The sequence below is a fragment of the Seriola dumerili genome, unplaced genomic scaffold (genome assembly GCF_002260705.1).
Source record: "Seriola dumerili isolate Sdu_G_001 unplaced genomic scaffold, Sdu_1.0 BDQW01000111.1, whole genome shotgun sequence".
NCBI classification, from domain to species: Eukaryota; Metazoa; Chordata; class Actinopteri; order Carangiformes; family Carangidae; genus Seriola; species Seriola dumerili.
The window spans coordinates 1,104,102-1,128,580 of NW_019174366.1; the positions used below are offsets into that span (position 1 = coordinate 1,104,102).

The 24,479-nt window shown below is 39.5% G+C and overlaps 1 protein-coding gene across 1 annotated transcript in view; it reads left to right on the forward strand.

The window, feature by feature from the left end:
* ank2 (ankyrin 2) overlaps nucleotides 1-24,479 on the forward strand; it is a 94,782-nt gene that overhangs the window by 45,945 nt on the left and 24,358 nt on the right. Inside the window, exons 25-39 of the mRNA XM_022747803.1 lie at nucleotides 9,399-9,540; nucleotides 10,015-10,026; nucleotides 11,311-11,398; nucleotides 11,673-11,776; nucleotides 13,090-13,128; nucleotides 14,412-14,636; nucleotides 15,843-15,941; nucleotides 17,283-17,437; nucleotides 17,528-17,739; nucleotides 19,246-19,450; nucleotides 19,533-19,629; nucleotides 19,715-19,943; nucleotides 21,173-21,298; nucleotides 21,464-21,586; nucleotides 22,221-22,253. Coding sequence (XP_022603524.1) covers nucleotides 9,399-9,540; nucleotides 10,015-10,026; nucleotides 11,311-11,398; nucleotides 11,673-11,776; nucleotides 13,090-13,128; nucleotides 14,412-14,636; nucleotides 15,843-15,941; nucleotides 17,283-17,437; nucleotides 17,528-17,739; nucleotides 19,246-19,450; nucleotides 19,533-19,629; nucleotides 19,715-19,943; nucleotides 21,173-21,298; nucleotides 21,464-21,586; nucleotides 22,221-22,253 — 1,889 coding nt within the window. The remainder of the gene's footprint in view (nucleotides 1-9,398; nucleotides 9,541-10,014; nucleotides 10,027-11,310; nucleotides 11,399-11,672; nucleotides 11,777-13,089; nucleotides 13,129-14,411; nucleotides 14,637-15,842; nucleotides 15,942-17,282; nucleotides 17,438-17,527; nucleotides 17,740-19,245; nucleotides 19,451-19,532; nucleotides 19,630-19,714; nucleotides 19,944-21,172; nucleotides 21,299-21,463; nucleotides 21,587-22,220; nucleotides 22,254-24,479) is intronic.

Below are 24,479 nucleotides of genomic sequence, written 5' to 3' on the forward strand. Positions count from 1 at the left end.
GAGAGAGATCTATCAATATTCATAATGGTAATCATACCACTGTACAATCTCAACATTACACAGAGGGCAGAATTTGAGGCAACATATCAAATCAAATCATGGTGCATTATACTGGCGGTGGAGTTAATAGAAGAGTGCTTTTGCATTAACGGATTAGGGATAAGGTTAAAAAGAGTTAGACTGCAAGCTGTAATGAAGAAAACAGGGCATGCTGAAGAGCAAGATTAAATATCTCTGGCGCTGGGAGAAAGCAACGCAGATACAGAAACAGTTTTAGTAAGGCAGAGGCAGGGGAAATAAATCTGAAAGAAAAAGGCGCAAGTTGTAAGCTTTCTTATTATAAGGATACAAATCTATTGGTAGATAGGTAGTGGTTAACTCCTCTTCCTGTCTTACTAAAGATCGTGTCTTACACTGGATGTGCAGCTTTAACAGATATAAACAGTTTATTATTCTTTTTTAATTTAGTTTCAAAGGTTATGGCATAAAATATAACATATTGTAAAAACTGTAAAAAAATGATTGATGGATTCGACCTCTCTTCATGTAGTATCAATGTATTTACCCTGCTTTGTGGTTAGGGGTTTAGCATTTTTTTTGCTTCACCCCTCTGTATTTAAATAACTGAATAAGGGCATTCATTCATTCATTCCATCGTGAAGATGAATGACACTTGGAGCCTTACCCGAGGAACTGGGCTCCTGAGGGCCCACCTGATAAGCGCTGCTGGCCAGGCCTTCGCCCTACTCGGGGGCATGGTGGCGCAGACGGTGTATCTTCACGAGCGCACGTCACCCGTGTGGGCGCATGCACTTCCTCGGCGGGATGATGAGCGCCAGGACCGTTGTGCCGGCAACCACGCATAGCTCCGCCCTGCCATCCACCATGAAGCTGACCAGGGAAGCTGGGATGGAAAAGGAAGTATTTCCACAAATTATAAGAGATGTGTAACATTAGCCCATTTAGTGATGAGAAATGTAGACACCAAAGTTACTGGTTACTAATCCAAAATTACATACACATGCTGATTTTATTTGAATGTTTTGTGTTGCTAAGTTGGAAGCTGCTTTCTCAGTTGTTCGATTGTTTCATTGCGTCAGACTCAAACTTTTAAGGGCAACATCAAGCTTTAAACAGGTTTTTAAATATTTTTGGTGTTTATTTTCTTTCAACACTGAACGGACAAGACAAGAATCACTCTCATCAAACTGCATCAAACAGTTTTTCACTTCATAGCTTCAGATCTTTTGACATCACTCCCCATGCAAAGTGGCAAATACTGTGTGCACATAGATCCTCACATCTGAATGGGGGGTGGGGGGTTGGGTGTGAATGAGGTTACATTACAGTATGATAACATACCAAATCTAGATGTGAATTGTGTCCTGTGTGGTGGCTTCAATGAGCAAACACAACAATGATTATAAACACATAAAGGTGACAAGAAACACTTGTTATTGAATTCAGGCAACACGCCCAAGTAAACTGTTAGAGACAAAGACTCTGTCCTCCTGGCTCTGTTCAGAAACTTTAATGATTAAAAGACAGTAAATCATCAGATCCAAGATGATCTGTCCTATACTTTTTACAATTATATGCTGAATCTTGTTCAATGCAAGACTCTTCAAACTAATATGGAGCATTGATAGGTTGTGTTAAGTTGGAAACGCACCCATTTTCAAATTTCACACAATGCGACAAATTAAAGAAAAACCTGAAAAAACTGTTGCAGAGACAGGACGACAGTGGTCTCCTTCCACAGGAACAAAGGGGTCACTGATGTTTGATGAATATGAAAATGATGTGACACCAGATTCAACCCAGCTGAACATCTACATGTTGGAGTGATGTGTTAGACAGCCTCTCCCACCACCATCATTAACACCAACATAAGGGAATATCTGTATTGAAGGAATGGTTTTTCTTCCTCCCAGTAGAGTTTCAGAGACTTGGAGCAAGTGAAGCCTGTTCTAGCAGCTCACGGTGTGAACAAACAATGTACTGAGACTCTTTTATGTTGGTTTTCCTTGAATTTGGTCACTGTGTGTTTAACATATGGAGACCTGGGTGAACCTGACTGAAAACTGGCGACACAGGGCAGTGCTGTTAAGGGAAGTAAAACATAACACAAACACCTTCCACCAGGAGAGCACACTGTGAGGGAGGAAGAGAATGATGAAGATGAAGGAGGAGTAATGGACGTAATCAAGTTGCCAGAAGGGTCACCTGCTGTGGTCTCCATGATATGGCAACGGAAGAATCGGCTAAAAACAACACGCGACATCAAGACAGAAAGAGAATTCAAAGGTCAAGCAGAAACAGCTGAGAAAGAGAAGCCAGAGGGGCAGCATCAGAGAGGAGGCGCTGAGACGCTGAGCACTTTACACTAACAGAAAACGATGTCCAACTCCATATTGAAATCATCGCATTAAACAGAATATGTTTTAGCCAGAATCACAAAAACATTATTGCAAAATAGTGTCTTAATTACACAGAAATTTCACTGCTGTTATGTCTGTAAACATGGAAAATATTTTGACGCGTCCTGCAAAGGTTCAACATTTTGAATTAGTTTTCTTTCCTAGATGAGATGAGCAATAGTGGTGTCAGTCTCATGTCTGTGTGTGGATTCAGTATGTGATTAGCTGATTAGCCTAGCAATAGCTTAGCATTTAAGAGGAAAGCGCAGCTTGGCTATCAACCCTCTCAAGCGTATTGATCACATTTCATAACGCTCAAACTCAACCACAAATGTAAACCTACATTTGTGGTTTTTAGCATGCTGAACTATTTTTTGACAAACAACAGTTTATCCTTCACCGCAGCATTGCTGAGCAGTGTTTCCAGCTATAGTGTAGGCTAACGCACACGTTGATCCAGACCTGCTCCTCACTCCAAATCATTACATTTTCCCATAATGTTTCTTTTGTGTATTAAATGTAAATCTTCACTGAAATGATAGCAAATAAAGCTATGTGTGTCATATTGTTTCAATGGTAATTTTACCAAGCAAAAGGACAAAAAAGTTTTTAAAGTTTAAAACATTAGTTCAAAATTCTCTGTAAATGTCTAATACAAAATATACCAAATATATAATTTATTCTGTCATTTTGTTAATTTTCTTCATGGAGTGTAAAAGAATGCATAAAACCAGAAGACAATCACAGGATTTCAGCCAGATTAAAGACAAAATTACGAAGAGTCTCATTAACAAAATAGGCAATATGCAAATTCTTACACTCTGTAAAAATCCAGCAGCTGCAAGTGAGTGAAGCACTTCACTCCCAGCACCAAGAGACATAACAGAATAATTGAAACCACTTGAAGCTAAATGTAAGGCAAATAAGCAAATTAATCATGTAATTGTAAATGTAATGTTTACCATTGTACAACACTAGCAAGCTCTGCTATCTGGACATTGAGAAACGAGGACTTAATTGTTTTTTTGAATATTCATGGAATTTACAGGATTGTTTCAAGTAAATGAAATGTCTGCCATTCCTCTCTGCGCTCATCTTCCAAAATGTAAGGGTTTCACATTTTGTTATTTCAGTTTTGGTTGACCATAGTTTTTTGGTTGTGACCATTGTTTTCTCAGTCTGACTGTACCTACCCGGAGTGGAATGGAAACTAAGAGGAATAAAGCGCACGTTGTCCAGGTTCTCTGTTCCCAGCTCAGTCTGTATGAATCTCTTCTCATTCTCCCTGCCCAGTGGATGAAAACCTGGAACCAAACAAAGAACCTTATTATAGATAAACCACTAAACTTAGAAAAATGATCTGGCAAAAAAATGTTTTCACTTGTCTTTCAGTGCTTCCGTATAAATCCCTGAAGTTCCTCCTTAACTTTTATCAATACAGTGGCGCTTATACGTTACTTGTTACTTTTTCTTAGTGATACAACAGCAATTTCACAATAGAGAAGAGCTGCTGGAGGTGTATTTAACCTGCAGGGCGGCTTGTGACCAACGGTGATTCAGACGTACCTGGTGGCTGATGAGCATCTCATCCATCAGGGCCTTCATGTTTGGGGGAGTAGTAGCTGTGGTGGGTGGGGGTGAAGGACCTGTCTGGACCTGCAGCAGAGAGAGGGGAGGGGAGAGAAAGCAGGAAGCAGATGATGCTCAGAGATCACGACAATTTAGATCACAGCAGAGGCAGGAACTCATGAAGGACACAAGATACTGATCAGTTACACTCACTAACAGTTATCAAGATTAGTTGAGTTTACTTGTCCTTTGATCTCATGACTTGCATGAATGTCAATTAGGGGAACGAATTAATGTAATTAAATAGGTTTTTTGGACTAATTTAGCAGATAACTGCCAATGTGCATACAAACACCAAAATGTGTATGTTTATCCTTCAGGGGCCATTCTTTTGAAAACATCCCAAGCCACTTGAAATTTCAAAAATTTCAAGTGTCCACCATTTCTGCTTGGAAACAATATTTTAACCACAGAATTTAACCCACTAAGATTGATTTTGTAATTTGAATCTTAATGTTTTAGACCCAATGAGGATGTCAAATTCACAACTTACATTTCCTCGAAGCTTTATTTGTGTGATTTATCTAACATGTCAATGTGAAAAATTCTGCATAACACAATGTATTCTGTGATCATTTATTATGAACGAGAATCAAAAGTCAGTAAGAGTAGAACAGCTACTTGTTTTACTGTCTTTATCTTAAACATTAGTTGCCTAGGCTTTTTTGTATATATATGTATGTATATATTTTATGAGTGATATTTTTGCTGAAATATCTTTCATTTCATTTCCTACAGTGGATTCAATTTCACCTTCTGCAGTCTTAAAATGATTTTGACACGCTGGATTATCCTATGAGAAATAGTGATGAACATTTTGCAAAAAAAAATTTTCCCTGGGCAAAAGTGGTGGCCATCTTAGATTTTTCGAGTGCTTTAGGGTTTTATTAAAACGCAGCAATTAATAACCCAAGAGGATTGTGCCAAGTTTAGCACTGGGTAGTCACATTTGAAAGATTTTCCCTTAAATATATGCAGTTATCTGCTGAGCTAGAGCTATATAAACCTAATGAGTTTGGGCTGGGTATAGTTTCAAATGTCGCAGCTTTAAATCTTTAATGCCTGAAACAACAGCCAAGTTATTTTAGCAGCAACAAGGCTAGCACTGGTCTAGCACCCTTCTTACATTTGATTAATTTGCTATGGCTGAACAGGCAAAAATACTAACCATAAAACAAATAGAAAATCACCAACATTATGATTAAATCAAGAAATATCTGAAAAAAGCGAATCGTTCATTTACCTTATAAAAGGTATTGAATACCCCAGGCCCCCAGACTAACGCTGAAACAGTTAACATGGTTTAACCAACCCTTACAGTATTGCTGAAGGTTTAAAAAAGGCCAAACATCTGGCAGCGTCAGCACATACCTTTGCGCAAACTTCGACTATAAGGATGACAATGGAGACCAACGATGAAGAATGAGCAGTGAAGGTTGCAACACACACACACATAGATAATCAAATACAAGGCAAGAGGAAAGGTTTGTCAGTACCACACAGATACACACACAATAAAGTTATTACCACCATCAACAGTAACTTTACTGCATCAGTAATTAGACAGGAACAGAGTTAAAAGAAAGGATCGTAATCAGAATAGAAACACAACTGGGTCACAGATTATTTTAGAAAAGAATTATAATCGTAAAACAAAAAAAAACAGCTTCCACAGGGATCAAGTGTTTGCTCCATGGAGAGATTAATATTTTTATTCATTTATCTATTTTTTTATTTTTAACTATAGAAAAAGGTTTTCACTCAAAGCAGAGATTAAATGAGTTAATTAACCAAAACCAAACCTGAACCTGGTCAGATTATTGCAGTTTCTTGTTAGCTGAGTTAAACGTGACGTGTCTGACATAACCTGTCGGTGCGTCCCCCGTCCAGGCTGAAGCGGAGGTAGTTCATCCCATCCAGGTACTGTCCAGGGAGGGAGTCATCTCCCAGCTCCCTGAGGTCCTCGGCCCTCAGATACTCCCCTCCGTCACCCGTCATCGTGTCGTCGCCTTCAGAGAGCAGACAGAGGATCAGAGGTGAGTTCTTGAGTGAAAGACAAAACAAGCTCATTCAAAGGAACAGGGAGGTTTTAAGAGCATATGGCCGTTAGTCAGGTTACAATGATACGATATGAATACAGACAGCAAACGTTTCACACTGCAGCACTAAACATGTTAGCACAGAATACGTTGAAAGATTAAAAGGCAACTAGCACTAGAAGAGTAGAAAAAGCTTGTCAGCGCTGACAGCCACTGTCATGCTTCTCTTCATCAGTTAACACCTTTCACTCCCATATGGAAACTAACTGACGACTGAATGAGTGGGAAACGTTTTCTTAAACCTGGAAAAAGTCATTTGAAAACTAATCTTAAGTCAACCTTCAAATCCTAGCCTAGCTTTTTCTGAGCCTCTTCAATTGCACCAAGCAACCGGGAGTCTGCTAATTTATCTACCGATGAAGACTGTGAAATATGAGTGATAGACCTCCAAAAAACATCTGTAAATGGACCTTGATTGAGCTAACCTATTTGTAGGAACTAACTCAAACAGTGGAACCATGTGTCATATAGTGCTTTTTTACTTCTTAACTGAACAAACCAGAATTAGCAACTTTAGAATTACATAACATTAAAATTTAGCAAACTTGCCATTTAGGTTCTCATTCCAGAGGCTGCAGAATTACTGTCATCTACCATATTTCCGAAATTTTGATTCTAGCAACGGTTAACTCTCCGCTCTGTCATCTTATACCAACAGATACATGTTTCTCTATGGCCTTGTTTTCTCTGCACTCACAGTGGTAAAGCTCTACTGCCGGTTCCACTACTGTACAGCAGGGGTCAGCATCACTATTGGTTGCAGGTTAACCTGGGCCAAAACATCACTTTCATCTTATACCTTTTATGGCACATTAACACTTCCATGCTCTCAGAACCATGAACATAAAAAGATCTAACACAAAATAGAGGCTCATGACAAACCCACATTAATGGCACATTCATATTTATGGATGGATTTAGTAAATTTAAAGTAACATTAATTAAAGAAATAGACAATATCTTTCAATGTGACCATTTTACCACCTGCAATAGGCTTGATAATATTATGAGGTGAGCTTTCTTCCAAACATATTTCGAATCATTGTTTGAATATATATCCAGTGCCAGTCAAAGGTTTGGACACAGTAAGGTGCTGGCGCCACCAAAACACGCTTCAAGTCTCCTTGGCATTGATTCTCCAAGTCATGAGGGGTCACTGATGGTTTTGATGAGTATGAAAATTATGTGAATCATAGATAAAGACCTTCACAGTCACCTGATCTCAACCCAGTTCAACACCCTACGGGAGATTTTGGACCGAGGTGTTAGACAGCACTCTCCAACCACACCTCCAACCTGAACAACCAGACAGGTGGTTTTGTCCGACCTTATGATCAGACCCATAGGAGTGTCTAACTGAATTACGCCCCAACGGCAGCAGGCGTATCGGACCTTGGTTGTCATGGTTACAATAATAAACAGACGGACTCTACCAGTGCGGCGTACCCATCTTCACTGCCATAGTTACTATCATTACAGGTCATGGCATGATTAGTTTACGGAAAGATGGTGATTTGGGTTAAAATAAGTGTCTGTGCAGCAGGTTCAATTCCCATGTGAAACCAGCAGTTCATGTTGTTTCTATTATCCATGACCGTTCCTTGTTATTACTCTAACCATGACAACAAAGATTGTCTAATCTTGAGGAAGGACTTATTTTAACCCAAATCACCATCTTTCCGTAAACCTAATCATGCCATGACTGTAATGATAGTAACTATGGCAGTGAAGATGGGTACGCCGCACTTGGTAGAGTCCGTCTGTTTATTATTGTAACCATGACAACCAAGGTCCGATACGCCTGCTGCCGTTGGGGCGGTAATTCAGTAGACACTCCTATGGGTCGTATCATAAGGTCGGAACAAACCACCTGTCTGGTTGTTCAGGTTGGAGGAGTCGATGGTGGAGAGTGCTGTCTAACACCTCGGTCCAAAATCTCCCGTAGGTGTTGAACTGGGTTGAGATCAGGTGACTGTGAAGGTCTTTATCTATGATTCACATAATTTTCATACTCATCAAACCATCAGTGACCCCTCATGACTTGGAGAATCAATGCCAAGGAGCACTGAAGCTGTTTTGGTGGCCCAGCACCTTACTGTGTCCAAACCTTTGACTGGCACTGGATATATATTCAAACAATGATTCGAAATATGTTTGGAAGAAAGCTCACCTCATAATATTATCAAGCCTATTGCAGGTGGTAAAATGGTCACATTGAAAGATATTGTCTATTTCTTTAATTTAATGTTACTTTAAATTTACTAAATCCATCCATAAATATGAATGTGCCATTAATGTGGGTTTGTCATGAGCCTTATTTTGTGTTAGATCTTTTTATGTTCATGGTTCTGAGAGCATGGAAGTGTTAATGTGCCATAAAAGGTATAAGATGAAAGTGAGTGTTTTGGCCCAGGTTAACCTGCAACCAATAGTGATGCTGACCCCTGCTGTACAGTAGTGGAACGGCAGTAGAGCTTTACCACTGTGATGCAGAGAAAACAAGGCCATAGAGAAACATGTATCTGTTGGTATAAGATGACAGAGCGGAGAGTTAACTGTTGCTAGAATCAAAATTTGGAAATATGGTAGATGACAGTAATTCTGCAGCCTCTGGAATGAGAACCTAAATGGCAAGTTTGCTAATTTTAATGTTATGTAATTCTAAAGTTGCTAATTCTGGTTTGTTCAGTTAAGAAGTAAAAAGCACTATGATACACATGGATTCTACTGTTTGAGTTAGTTCTACAGAATAAGCTCAATTCAAGGTCCATTTACATGTTTTTGGAGAGGCTATCACTCATATTTCACAGTCTTCATCGGTAGATAAATTAGCAGACTCCAGGTGCTGGTGCAATTGAAAGCTCAAGAAAAAGCTAGTAAGTTGAAGGTGACTTAAGATTAGTTTTTCAAATGACTTTTTCCAGGTTTAAGAAACGTTTCCCACTCATCAGTCGTCAGTTAGTTTCCATATGGAGTGAAAGGTGTTAACTGATGAAGAGAAGATGACAGTGGCTGTCAGCGCTGACAAGCTTTTTCTACTCTTCTAGTGCTAGTTGCCTTTTATCTTTCAACGTATTCTGTGCTAACATGTTAGTGCTGCAGTGTGAAACGTTTGCTGTCTGTATTCATATCGTATCAGTTGTAACCTGACTAACGGCCATATGCTCTTAAAACCTCCCTGTTCCTTTGATGAGCTTGTTTTGTCTTTCACTCAAGAACTCACCTCTGATCCTCTGTCTGCTCTCTGAAGGCGACGACACGATGACGGGTGACGGAGGGGAGTATCTGAGGGCCGAGGACCTCAGGGAGCTGGGAGATGACTCCCTCCCTGGACAGTACCTGGATGGGATGAACTACCTCCGCTTCAGCCTGGAGGGGGGACGCACCGACAGGTATGTCAGACACTGTCACGTTTAACTCAGCTAACAAGAAACTGCAATAATCTGACCAGGGTTCAGGTTTGGTTTTGGTTAATTAACTCATTTAATCTCTGCTTTGAGGTGAAAACCTTTTTCTATAGTTAAAAATAAAAAATAGATAAATGAATAAAAATATTAATCTGCTCCATGGAGCAAACACTTGATCCCTGTGGAGCTGTTGTTTTTTTGTTTTACGTATAATTCTTTTCTAAAATAATCTGTGACCCAGTTGTGTTTCTATTCTGATACGATCCTTCTTTTAACTCTGTTCCTGTCTAATTACTGATGCAGTAAATTACTGTGATGGTGGTACTAACTTTATGTGTGTGTATCTGTGTGTACTGACAAAACCTTTCCTCTTGCCTGTATTTGATTATCTATGTGTGTGTGTTTTGCAACCTCTCCTGCTCATTCTTCATCGTTGGTCTCCATTGTCATCCTCTATAGTCGAATACAAAGGTATGTGCTGACGCTGGCCAGATGTTTGGCCTTTTAAACCTTCAGCACTACTGTAAAAACCAGTGTAACTGTTCAGGTTAGTCTGGGGCTGGGTATTCAACTTTTATAATGAACGATATCGCTTTTTTTCCAGATATTTCCTGATTTAAATCATAATTTGATTTCTTATTTGTTTTATGTTATATTTGCCTGTTCAGCCATAGCAATAATAAAATGTAAGAAGGGTGTGAGACAGTGCTAGCCTTGTTGCTGCTAAAATAACTTGGCTGTTGTTTCAGCATTAAGATTTAAACATTTTAAACTATACCCAGCCCCAAACTCAATTAGTGTTTAATAGCTCTAGCTCAGCAGATAACTGCATATTTCAGGGAAATCTTTCAAATGTGGATACCAGTGCTAAACTTGGCACAAATCCTCCTTGGGTATTAATTGCTCGTTTAATAAAACCCATAAGCCACTCGAAAAATCAAGATGGCCACCACTTTTTGCCCAGGGAAAATTTTTTTTTGCAAAATGTTCATCCACTATTTTCTCATAGGAGTAATCCAGGTGTCAAAATCATTTTAAGACTGCAGAAGGTGAAATTGAATCCACTGTAGGAAATGAAATGAAAGTATATTTCAGCAAAAATATCACTCATAAAATATATACATACATATATATACAAAAAAGCCTAGCAAGCTAATGTTAAGATAAAGACCAGTAAAACAAGTAGACTGTCTACTCTTACTGAACTTTTGATTCATCGTTCATAATAAATGATTCACAGATACATTGTGTTTTATGCAGAATTTTTCACATTACATGTTAATAAATAACACAAATAAAGCTCTGAGGAAACGTAAGTTGTGAATTTGACATCCTCATGGTCTAAAACATAAGATTCAATTACAAAATCAATCTTGTGGGTTAAATTCTGTGGTAAAATATGTGTTTCCAAAGCCAGAAATGGTGGACACTTGAAATTTTGAAATTTCAAGTGGCTAATGGGATTTTTCAAAAGAATGGCCCCTGAAGGATAAACATACACATTTTGGTGTTTGTATGCACATTTGGCAGTTATCTGCTAAAATTAGTCCACCTATTTAATTACATAATTCTTCCCTAATTGACATTCATGCAAGTCATGAGATCAAGGACAGTAACTCAACTAATCTTGATAACTGTTAGTGAGTGTAACTGATAGTCAGTCTTGTGGTCCTCATGAGTTCCTGCTCTGCTGTGATCTATTGTCGTGATCTCTGAGCATCATCTGCTTCACTGCTTTCCTCTTCTCTGCTGCAGTTCAGACAGGTCCTTCACCCCCACCCACCACAGCTACTACTCCCCCAAACATGAAGGCCTGATGGATGAGATGCTCATCAGCCACCAGGTACAGTCTGATCACCGTGGTCACAGCCGCTGCAGGTGAAATACACCTCCAGCTGTGATAGTCACTGTGGCTCTTCTCTGATGTGATGCTGTTTGTATCACTAATGGAAAGTAACAAGTAACTGTATAAGCGCCACTGTATTGATAAAAGTTAAAGGGGAACTTCAGGGATTTATACGGAAGCACTGAAAGACAAGTGAAAACATTTTTTTGCCAGGATCATTTTTCTAAGTTTTAGTGGTTTATCTATAATAAGGTTCTTTGTTTGGTTCCAGGTTTCATCACTGGCGAGGGAGAATGAGAGAGATTCATACAGACTGAGCTGGGGAACAGAGAACCTGGACAACGTGGCTTTATCCTCTAGTCCCATCCACTCCGGGTAGGTACAGTCAGACTGGAGAAAACAATGGTTCACAACCAAAAACTATGGTCAACAAACTGAATAACAAAATTGTGAAACCCTTACATTTTGGAATATGAGGGCAGAGGAGGAAATGTGCAGACATTCATTTACTGAAACATCCTGTAAATTCATGAATATTCAAAAACAATTAATCCTGTTTCTCAATGTCCAGATAGCAGAGCTGCTAGTGTGGTACAAGTGGTTCATTACATTTACAATTACATGATTTAATTTGCTTATTTGCCTTAATTTTAGCTTCAAGTGTTTCAATTATCTGTTATGTCTCTGGTGCTGGGAGTGAAGTGCTTCACTCACTTGGCAGCTGCTGGATTTACAGAGTGTAAAGATATTTGCATATTGCCTATTTTGTAATGAGACTCTTGTAATTTTGTCTTTAATCTGGCTGAAATCCTGTGATTGTCTTCTGGTTTTATGCATCTTTACACTCCATGAAGAAATTAACAAAATGACTAGAATAAATCTATATATTTGTATATTTGTATAGACATTTACAGAGAATTTTGAACTAATGTTTTAACTTAAAAACTTTTTTGTCCTTTTGGCTTGTAAAATACCATGAAACAATATACACACATAGCTTTATTTGCTATCATTTCAGTGAAGTTTACATTTAATAACAAAAGAAACATTATGGGAAATGTAATGATTTGGAGTGAGGAGCAGTCTGGAGTCAACGTGTGGTTAGCCTACACTATAGCTGGAAACACTGCTCAGAAGTGCTGGGTGGAAGGATAAACTGTTGTTTGTCAAAAAATAGTTCCAGCATGTAAAACCACAAATGTTAGGTTTTACATTTGTGGTTGAGTTGAGGTTATGAAAATTGATCAATACGCTTGAGAGGTGTTGATAGGCCAGCTGCTGCTTCCAGTCTTAATGCTAAGCTAGGCTAGGCTAATCAGCTAATCACATACTGACTCCACACACAGACATGAGACTGACACCACTATGCTCATCTCACTCTAGGAAAGAAACTAAATTCAAAATGTTGAACCTTTGCAGGGACGCGTCAAATATTTTCCATGTTTACAGACATAGAAGCAGTGAAATTTCTGTGTAATTAAGACACAATTTTGCAATAATGTTTTTGTGATTCTTGCTAAACATATCTGTTTAATGCTGATTTCAATATGAGTTGGACATCGTTCTGTTAGTGTAAGTGCTCAGCGTCTCAGTGCCTCCTCTCTGATGCTGCCCCTCTGGCTCCTCTTTCTCAGCTGTTTCTGCTTGACCTTTGATTCCTTTCTGTCTGATGTGGTTGTTGTTTTTAGCCATTCCTCTCCGTGCCATGATCATGGAGACCACAGCAGGTGACCTTCTGCACCTTGATTACGTCATACTCCTCCTCATCTTCATCATTCTCTTCCTCCCCTCACAGTGTGCTCTCCTGGTGGAGAGGTGTTTGTGTATGTTACTGTCCTTAACCAGCACTGCCCTGTGTCGCCAGTCTTTCAGTCAGGTTCACCAGGTCTCCATATGTTAAACACACAGGTGACAAATTCAAGGAAAACCAACATAAAGAGTCTCAGTACAGTGTTGTTCCACCGTGAGCTGCTAGAACAGCTTCACTGCTCCAAGTCTCTGAACTCTACTGGAGGAAGAACCATTCTTCATACAGATATTCCCTTATGTGGTGTTAAATGATGGTGGTGGAGAGGGCTGTCTAACACATCACTCCAACATGTAGATGTTCAGCTGGGTTGAGATCTGGTGTCACATCATTTTCATATCATCAAACCATCAGTGACCCCTTGTGTCCTGTGGAAGGAGACACTGTCGTCCTGTCTCTGCACAGTTTTTTCAGGTTTTTCCTTTAATTTGTCGCCATGTGTGAATTTGAAATGGTGCGTTTCCACTAACACACCTATCAATGCTCCATATTAGTCTGAAGAGTTCTTGGCATTGAACAAGATTCAGCATATAATTGTAAAAAGTATAGGACAGTCATCTTGGATCTGATTGATTTACTGTCTTTTAATCATTAAAGTTTCTGAACAGAGCAGAGGACAGAGTCTTTGTCTCTAACAGTTTTACTGGGCGTGTTGCTGAATTCAATAACAAGTGTTTCTTGTCACCTTTATGTGTTTTAATCATTGTTGTGTTTGCTTCATTGAAGCCACCACACAGACACAATCACATTAGAATTTGGTATGTTATCATACTGTAATGTAACCTCATCACACCCAACCCCCCCACCCCCATTCAGATGTGAGACTCATGTGCACACAGTATTTGCCACTTTGCATGGGGAGTGATGTCAAAGAGTCTGAAGCTATGAAGTGAAAAACTGTTTGATGCAGTTTGATGAGAGTGATTCTTGTCTTGTCCGTTCAGTGTTGAGAAAATAAACACCAAAATATTTAAAACCTGTAAAGCTGATGTTGCCCTTAAAAGTTGAGTCTGACGCAATGAAACAATCGAACAACTGAGAAAAGGCAGCTTCCAACTTAGCAACACAAAACATTCAAATAATCAGCATGTGTATGTAATTTTGGATTAGTAACCAGTAACTTTGGTGTCTACATTCTCATCACTTAATGGGCGTAATGTTACACATCTTTAAATTGTGGAAATACTTCCTTTTCCATCCCAGCTTCCTGGTCAGCTTCATGGTGGATGCCAGGGGCGGAGCTATGCGTGGTTGCCGGCACAACGGTCTGCGCATCATCATCCCGCCGAGGAAGTGCAGTGCGCCCACACGGGTGACGTGCCGGCTCGTGAAGAGACACCGTCTGGCCACCATGCCCCCGATGGTTGAGGGCGAAGGCCTGGCCAGCAGGCTTATCGAGGTGGGGCCCTCAGGAGCCCAGTTCCTCGGGTAAGGCTCCAAGTGTTCATTCATCTTCACGATGGATGATGGAATGAATGAATGCCCTTATTCAGTTATTAAATACAGAGGGGTGAAGCAAAAAAATGCTAACCCTAACCACAAAGCAGGTAAATACATTGATACTACATGAAGAGGTCGAATCATCAATCATTTTTTACATGTTTTTACATAGTTGTTTATATTTTATGCCAATAACCTTTGAAACTAAATTAAAAAGTGTTTATATCTGTTAAAGCTGCACATCCAGTGTAAGACAGATCTTTAGTAAGACAGGAAGAGGAGTTACCACTACCTCTACCATAGATTTGTATCCTGTTTAATAAGAAGCTTACAACTTGCTGCCCTTTTTCTTTCAGATTAATTTCCCCCCTGCCTCTGCCTTACTAAAACTGTTTCTGTATCTGCTCTTGCTTTCTCCCAGCGCCAGAGATATGTTAATCTTTGCTCTTCAGCATGCCCTGTTTTCTTTCATTACAGCTGCAGTCTAACTCTTTTTAACCTTATCCCTAATCCGTAATGCAAAAGCCTTTCTAATTAACTCCACCGCCAGTATAATGCACCATGATTGATTTGATATGTTGCCTCAAATTCTGCCCTCTGCTGGTAATGTTGGAGATTGTACAGTGTATGATTACCATTAGTGATATGATAGAGGTTCCCCCTGATCAAAACTACTGAGATACATTTCTCTTGTTATTATATGATGATGATGATGATATGATGATATCTCTGAGGATTATTTAAGTCTACAGTTAAAAAACATGCCTCATTTTATCTTAAAATGTTCCTGTTATAAATGTAAATGATCACTTTTTGTTTGTTGTTTGGCATGAGTGTGGTAACACCGTACCTGCCATATATGTGCAACAGCAAAAATGTCCTGTCTGGCCTTCATAAACATATATAGAGGCCCAATGTGTTCAAACTTAATTTCAATTTGAATTTTCAATTCAATTAAAAAGACATTCTGAAAGTAAAAAATATAAAATATAAAATGAAATTGTGAAGCATCCAAACAAACATTTTTTATTTTGGAATCTTTTTTTTTTATTATTTAATTTTGGATACTTTTGTTATAATCTCACTCAAAGATTGCACATTAGTCCCCACGGTTTCTATTCTGCACCCAACCAAAACATTTTATGTGCTCTTTCTTCCTCACTGCTGCATATGGACACTTGGTTGATCACACAGTAAACTCCACCTCCCGAGTGCCCCTCCACCTCTTAATGAGGGAGAGAGTTTGGTTAGCAGAATCCTCCAGCTCGGCCCGCCGGGGACAAAATTCCTCGGGTAGGGTGTAAAAAAATCAGTGGTTTTGCATATGAAACAATCCATGGATGCCGGTCCCAGTGTTTCCCCTTTCACACCCTCCCATCTGATGTTATTTTGTCCAAACATTACTGTGTTGTCATGCTTGTGCTATTGTCTCGTATCCCACCTCATCTGGTACTTATTACTCCAGACATCACATTCTGTGTCAGTACGTTGCTGTTCTTTTTTTTTTTTAAATCTTCTTTTCTGCTTAGACTTTTCCATCTCTGTCTATGTTTTTGTGCTTCCAGTTTTCTTGATAAATGTGTGTTGTTTTGTTTTTGTTTGCTTGTTTTTTTTTTTTTATTTTAGTGTGAAATTTAAATGGTTGTGTGGCCTGCAGGTAGTAACTACATGAAATTTGACCACATGGCGTGACCAACAGACTAATTCCCCAAAATGGTGGTGCTCATTCCACAAATTTGGAATGAGAGTCTTTGGATATGGATTATTTTAGATTTTAGCTGGTAAATCCCAATTTAAAAGCAACAAAACCTAAACATTTCGAGTACTTTTCTTGCATCATTCTGGAGCAATAGAAAAAAGAGAATTATGCCTAAGGACCACACTACATTATATAAATTCTTTATATTGAAATTCTTTCTGCCAGCATCATGTATTGTCAGGCCAAAGAACCATCTGAATATCGCATGAAAAGATCAGCAGTTCTACTTTAATAGCTGTGTTTGTCCCATGTTAGATTGTACTTAATGTAGCATGCTTCTTTTAGACGTGTTGTAGCTAGCTTGTTGTGATTATTATTATGCATATCAGGTAAGTATTAAAGTGACACTTTAAAACTTAAGTATTAAATATATGTCATAATACACAGCAACACTTTCCTTATGTGGCTGATTCACCTCCACAAGATAATTACAAGCTGAGAGAGAACAAAAAGATAAAAAACACTTTTCAGATCCTGCAGAATAATCCACCTCTCTACTGTCCATTATGGCTAAAAGCATTGCTTCTATTGTAGCTTGCTATGAGACACTTTTTAAATTTGTCTTTCACAACACGTAGTGAGTGAGTGCCACGTAGCAGCTCAGTTTACAAACAAAAAGGTACACACTACTAGTCATCTGAATCCATCTGAATCGCACTCGCACATACTTGATTGGCTAAAGACGTACGTTGGATGACATGGCACTGAAAGCTTGTTTTTTTTTCATAGGCTACAATATCACTGTCAGTCCAGCCAAGTTTTAATGAAGTGCAAAGTTATTTTAATGGAAGCTGCAAAATAGCCAATACATTGTGGATGACAGACATCACACTCTGGACTCACTGGCTCACACTACCTGCCCTCTGCCCCTCCAGTCCTGTGATCGTGGAGATCCCTCACTTTGCTGCCCTGCGGGGGAAAGAGCGGGAGCTGGTGATCCTGAGGAGTGAGACAGGAGAGAGCTGGAAGGAGCATCACTGTGAACACACCCAGGAGGAGCTCAACCAGATACTCAACGGCATGGATGAGGGTCAGTCTCTGACAGTGCACAAGTAGACTGCACAAAGAAGCATCCTAACATTAGTTTCCCTGACAGCTGTCCTTTGCTTCCCCCCTCCAGAGTTGGACACCCCGGAGGAGCTGGAGAGGAAGCGCATCTGTCGTATCATCACCAGAGATTTCCCACAATACTTTGCAGTGGTATCACGCATCAAGCAGGACAGTAATCTAATTGGTCCTGAGGGAGGTATCCTGAGCAGCACCGTTGTGCCCCAAGTGCAGGCAGTTTTTCCTGAGGGAGCCCTAACCAAGAGGATCAGGGTCGGACTGCAGGTAATTGACATTTACCTTTTTTGTTGTATTTTTCTTCTCATAGTAAACTAGAGAATTTGTTAAAAAAAGAAAAAAAAAGAAACACGCATTAACAAATAGGTTTCCTGTTTCGGATTCTAGAAAAATAATTAGGGGATCACCATCATAGTAAATTAAAAATTAAACAATGTCTTAACCAAATTTCATGTAAGTTACATTATCCTTTAAATGTTGGAAAGTCACGGTTGGCTGCTAACTGTGGTAGTTTTTATTAAGTTCATAGATGATCGCATTTTTCCCAACTTGTTTTAAACTGTTGAATAAGTTTAAAACCATGTTTGGTTCAGTTGCTTACTAGCTTGTTTAACCTGCAGCTAAATGTTTAACGTTTGTGATTCAACTCTAAGGGAGCAAAGGTTTCAAATGTGTGTTGGTTCATCGCTGAGAGTTGGATAATAATAAAAGTGAAGCCAGGTTCAGTACAATGAATGGGAGCCCAACTATATGTTAGTCAAACACCGGCTAAATACTCGCTGACTGCACTTTTTACTTTGCTAGCATCTTTGTTAGCATGACTTCAAACACAATGCTGTTTTGTTCAGATAAAACCAACCATAATATGACATGACATGACATAGCTTACAGTGGGTGTGGTTAACCTTGATAAAGACATCACTTCCTGTTACTAGTGAAGAGGCTAGTAGCTAGATTTCAGTCTAGATTTGTCAGTATGGAAAATTGTTGGCTACTATTTAGTTACTGGTGTTCAGGCAGCAGGTTAATATAATTCATAAGAAAAAAGTGAGTCAGGTTATAAATTAATGATGATGATAATAATAATACATTTTATTTACAGCTATGTGATAAAGTTCTTGGGCTCAATTTGTCATGATTTCATAATTAATTAATCCTGTAAGAGATGATTTCATAGAAAATTAGCCATAGACTGCACTTATTTTAAATCAGACTTCTGCAGATATGAACTTCTTGGTGAATGGTGTGATTCCTGTCTGTCATATGAGAGAGATCATCACTGAAAATGTCCTGGAAATTTCCTGGAAAAAGAGTGGGAACCCTGTCAGATTTATCATTGTAGCTGCAGCATAGCATCCGGCTGACCTTTGAGTGGTGATATCCAACATTGGGCAATAGTTTTCTTGGCAGCAGAGAGGAGGAAGCTCTGACAGGTTATTCAGGAGATGCAGGGTTGGATCAATCAGAAGAATAGTATTTCTGAAGGTGGAGGTGGTCTACACTGTTTCACACTGTGAAGGAATGAACAATGAACAATCCGATACCATGTGTATGAATGTGGTCTGTGTGGGTAAGATGTACTGGACATGGTTGTAGGTGGTTGTTATATTTCATTGTTTGTATACAATTGTTTGACAGCCCCGGTACAATGTTCACTGCAGTCAACATTTCAGTCAGGAGACCATCCTCAATGCAGGACCTCAGCTCAGACAATAACCCTCTGTACTGGCAACAGAAGGTTAAGGTTGTTGTACATGCTCTCTACTCTTCCAGGCCCAGCCAGTGAATATAGATGTTGTGAGGAAGATCCTGGGGAACAAGGCCACCTTCAGCCCCATTGTCACCCTGGAGCCCCGCAGGAGGAAGTTCCATAAACCCATCACCATGACCATCCCTGTCCCCAAGAGCAACTCCGACCCAGTCCTGAACGGTTTCGGAGGAGACACGCCCACCTTAAGACTGCTCTGTAGCATCACTGGTTAGAGATCACACATAAATCTGTGAATAGACCAAAGAGACAAGCTCACATTCTAATGTGTCAATCTTGTGTTTGTGTACAGGTGGAACAACGCCAGCCCAGTGGGAGGATATAACAGGAACCACTCCATTAACATTTATTAATGACTGCGTCTCCTTCACCACCAACGTGTCTGCTAGGTAAATGTTAAAGCACATTTACTGTAGATTTATTGCCATTTTAATGTGGCTAACTTCACTGTTTCTCTCTAATACTAATTTCAAGGTTCTGGCTCATCGACTGTCGGCAAGTCCAGGAATCTGTCAACTTCTCCACTCAGGTGTACCGGGAGATCATCTGCGTCCCTTACATGGCCAAGTTCGTCATCTTTGCCAAGACCCACGACCCCATTGAGGCCCGGCTGCGCTGCTTCTGCATGACTGACGACAAGATCGATAAAACCCTGGAGCAGCAGGAGAACTTCACTGAGGTGGCCCGCAGCCGAGATGTAGAGGTGAGACAGGAGGAGGAATGTTTCACCAACCACAGATGATCCATTTGAGAAGGCTGGGTAGAAACAACTGTAAAAATAATGTGACGATGTCTTATTTTAGCTTCTTTTACATTAAAAGCCTACCAGCGGCATTTTGTACCAGCTAAAGGCGTGAGATTATATTTTATCTTACATCTTATATGAATTGCATTAATCTAGGTATGGTGATGTGAAACCATGACTAATCCTTTTAAGAGCACTGTGAGAAAAAAAAACAGATTCTTGTGATGACTCCTGTGACTTTTTTGTCAGTGGAGAGATAAAAGAAAAAAATACAGCTATGTGTTTGAATGCAGGGATGGTGTTTACTTTCAGCAGCTTCAGGTTCAAGTTTCAAGTTTCAAGGTTATTTCATTTCTGCAGCACTTTAAAAAGCAAACAGATTTGCACCAAAATACTTTACAAAGATACATACAGAGGCTCAGAGCCTCTCTTCTGATCGGCTCACTGACCTCTAGAGAGAAGCCTGAGAGGAGATGTAAAACTACATTGAAATGCTTTTTGGTTCTTAAAACCACCAATATATCTTCTTGTGGATCAACACTTCAAATAAAACACAGGAGAAGAGGAAAATATTGAGCTTTAAACACAGTTAAAAGCCTGAGAATAGAAGTGGGTTGGTAGTGCTGTAAGGGGGGAGAGGTTCTGAGATATACGTACGGGTCAGACTCTGAAGAGAGTTGTAGACAATCATAAGATTTTTGAAGTTTATTTTGAAATGAACGTGGAGCTGGAGTAATGATTCAAGGACAGGGTGATGCGGTCTTGTTTCTTGGACCTTGTTAAAAACTGGGCAGCAGCATTTTGAATTGGTTCTAAATGGGAGATGGTAGCCTGACAGAGGCCTAGGTAGAGGGAGGTACAGAAGTCCAGCCTGGATTAGTGCATGAATGACTCGTTCTAGATCAGAAGGTGATGAGAAATGCCTCATTATGGAGGTGGTTCTGAGTTGGACGACACTGGACCTGATAATGAAATTTACCTGCATGTTGAAACTGAGATCAACATCAAATGTAACACCCAGGTTCTCTGCATGTGGTCTGATGTAGGTGAAAAGGTACTTTTTCACCACTTTTCAGTAAGGGTTGTTCGATCAAGGCAGCTCATCTGTGTCAAAGCTAGGCTAAGAGAGCAAAAACAGGAATGACAGCTAAGTGTTTTTGTTGGTTACATGTTGTTCTTTTCCCCAGGTCCTGGAAGGCAAACCTATCTATGCAGACTGCTTTGGAAACCTGGTTCCCCTCACCAAAAGTGGCCAGCATCACCTCTTCAGCTTCTTTGCCTTTAAGGAGAACAGACTAGCACTATTCATCAAAGTGAGCACCATTCCTCATCTCTTTATTTCACTCCGAAACAAGCCAAGCCTCTTATGCAGCTGCAGATAATTATTATTATTATTATTATTACCGCATATTTATTTGTTGCATGTGATTTTTTTCTGATGATCAGCTGACTAATGCTGAACCGCTTGGCTGTTGCAGATTCGAGACAACACTCAGGAGCCATGTGGCCGTCTCTCCTTTATGAAAGAACCCAGGAACTACAGGTCACTCACGCAAAATGCCATATGCAACCTCAACATCACTCTCCCATCATACTGCAAGGTGAGGACACTACACTGTTGTTTGAATCAACAACAGAGGAGCCTTTCTGTGGCCTATCTTGTTAGTTCTTGTAAGTAAAACTAGCCAGTTGCTTGTAAGCTCAGCCAAAATGCAATCTTGAGTCTATTTGCCCTGTAGCTCTGTAATACACACTAATCTCCCATTTCTCACACATGACTCCAAAGAGTAACCCCAATTATTTTCTTATTCAATATGCTAAATATTAATTCTTGATTCTCATATAAATTTTTGACAAACGCTGCTAATGCTATGAGCAGCCAACATTATTGCTTTCTAGTTGCTTCTTTACTCTTCTCCTCCTTGTCCCCAGTGAAACAACTTCAAGGCTGAACTAAGCAACATTAACAGCTGGTCGTCTATTATCAGACCAGAGAAAAACGAATCTAATGGATTTAAAGTGCTACACCATAAGTGTGTGTCAGGCTAACACGATGAAGATTTAAGATCTTTATATTCAAACTCCACTTTGGCTTTCCCTGAAATCACACTGACCTGTTGTCTTTGTTGCTATGGTAACCATACATTGCCCCCCACTGTCTTTTTCTCCCTTTAATGTTGCTGTTGTTTCTATCTGTACATCTTTCTGCTTCTCGCTGCTTCTTGCTCCCAAAAGGAGTCCGATTCAGACCAAGAGCCAGAGGACGAGGTAAAGGCAGCCACCGCTTCCCCTTCCCTCTTCTAACTAACAAGCTCATTTTTGCTGTTGTGTTACATGTGTCCTGTGTGTTCTGTATCCTAAAGTAGCAGTTTTATTGTAGTAGTAGTTTTAAAAATATTTGATACATGCAGATGATGCTATAAAACTAACTGTGATTCATTTTCTTTATTCTTTTTTTCCAGACCAGTGGAACGCTAGAGAAATGTAAGAATTTTTTTCCTATTTGATTTTTGCTTTTACTAAACTAGTTATTCTATAATAATACTACCTGTCTGCATTAATCAAACTAATAGAACAGTAGGACTGATAATGAATGGGTGACACATGCAAGACTAATGTATTTGAACAGAGGAATAACCAGACTGATACACTGACACATCCATCTTTACCATTAGCTTAACTCTAGACCATGTACATCTTATCAAAGTCCTTTAAGCTTCATTTATTTTTGTCTTGTCTCACAAACCAAAAGGCCTCAACTGCACCTCCCCGTGCTAACATTATGTTTCTCCTGAGGCTAAACTTCACTTTTTACTTACTTTTTTTCTGATTTCACACCTGCCTCAATGTCCTCAATTGATTTCCTCCCCTTTCACAATTTGAGATGGGACATATGGAGAAGGAGTTAAACACTGCCATCTATGTTTGTAAATGAAAATTAAACTCATTCATACTGTGGTGATGTTTATGACAGCGGCCTCTAATTTCTTGCTTAGTATGAGTCAAGATCAACGAGACACAACTACTACCAATGCTTCTTGTGAGATGTGAGTTCCACCTCCAGTTAGTTAAATAACAGTAGCCATCATATACAGGTGGCAGGAGGAAGGGAATGAGGGCAACCTTTAAAGGGAATAAGAGGAGCTGATGTGATATATTATCACTGAAGCACACCTGGACTCCACAGTTGTGATCACAGTTGTGCTTACAACTCTGGTCGCCCAAATTTGAAAAATTAGTGGCTCATGCCCATGTGTGCTTGCACCCAGTTCCTCAAACTGGGTGTTAGTGATTGTGCCAGCACCCAGTTCCAGGACATTAGAGGTCAGAACATTAGTATTCCTCCATGTGTAGTCCTCCAGTGTAATTGTAAACTAGTCAACCTCCTCACTCACTCTTAATAATTACACCCTCCCTGCCTTATCAATTTTGAAATGTGAAAATGACATAATGATTTTAAAGTTCTGCGTATGTGTTTTCAGAAGAAATTGAATATATATAATATCTATGTTTAATGTTTAAAACCTCACCACATTATTGAATGGGGACATATTAACAAGCAGCTCCTGATCATGAGCGTCTCTTATCCTCTAACTGCAGATTTAATCACTGCTATAAAGTTTTCAATGATTCCATTCACTCCTCACTAGGACCTCTCCATCTGCACTTCCCTTTGCTTTGCATGGAAATAACTTGCCGTACATACATGTGTATGCGTGTGCTTGTGTGTCTGTATGATAATATGTAGTGGCTTGTTAATGAGAGTTCATTTGTTGTTTTGTTGTTGTGCATTGATTTTGGAATGTCCCTTCACAGCATCATTTGCTTATGGTTTTGAGCAATGTGTTTTGTGTTATTTCATTTTTCATTTCAGTTATATTTCAAATGTTTAGTTAGGCCAAAGGCAGACCGGAGGGCAAAGGGAATTAAATAGTCCCTCCCTCCAAGAAGTGTCCTAGTATTCCTGAGATCCTTCGTCTTGAAAGTGAAAGTAAATGATCTGCTGATAGAATGAAAAGCATGGCAAATCATTATATTTTGTCTAAGTTATCACTGGCTTTCTTTTATAGACAATTAGCATCCTGAGTTGTTTTCAAGCCATTTTCGCCTCTCATCACATTGACCTTTGTCATACATCCAAGCAGTCTTGAGATGTTTTGATGATGTTTCTTTGTTTTCTTTGTTGTCTGTTTTTCCATTGTCCGTCTCACTTACTTTGTACCTGGTTTCCACTCAGTTTTTTTTATGTGTGCTAGCTTTGTTTTATAGTTTTGTCTTGTGAGTGTGGATGCACTGAGAGTATAAGCAAGTTATTTCCTGCTCATATCCTTTCCCATCGATATTATTCAGCCTTCAGAGTCCAGTTCCTCTGATACCCTAATGTAGAACCCAATGTGAATTTGTTGTCCTATGATCCCTGCACTATGCTCCAATCTTGTCCTGACCACATTCTCCAATGTCTGTCTCCTTTCATTTAAATTTTTGATTTTCTTT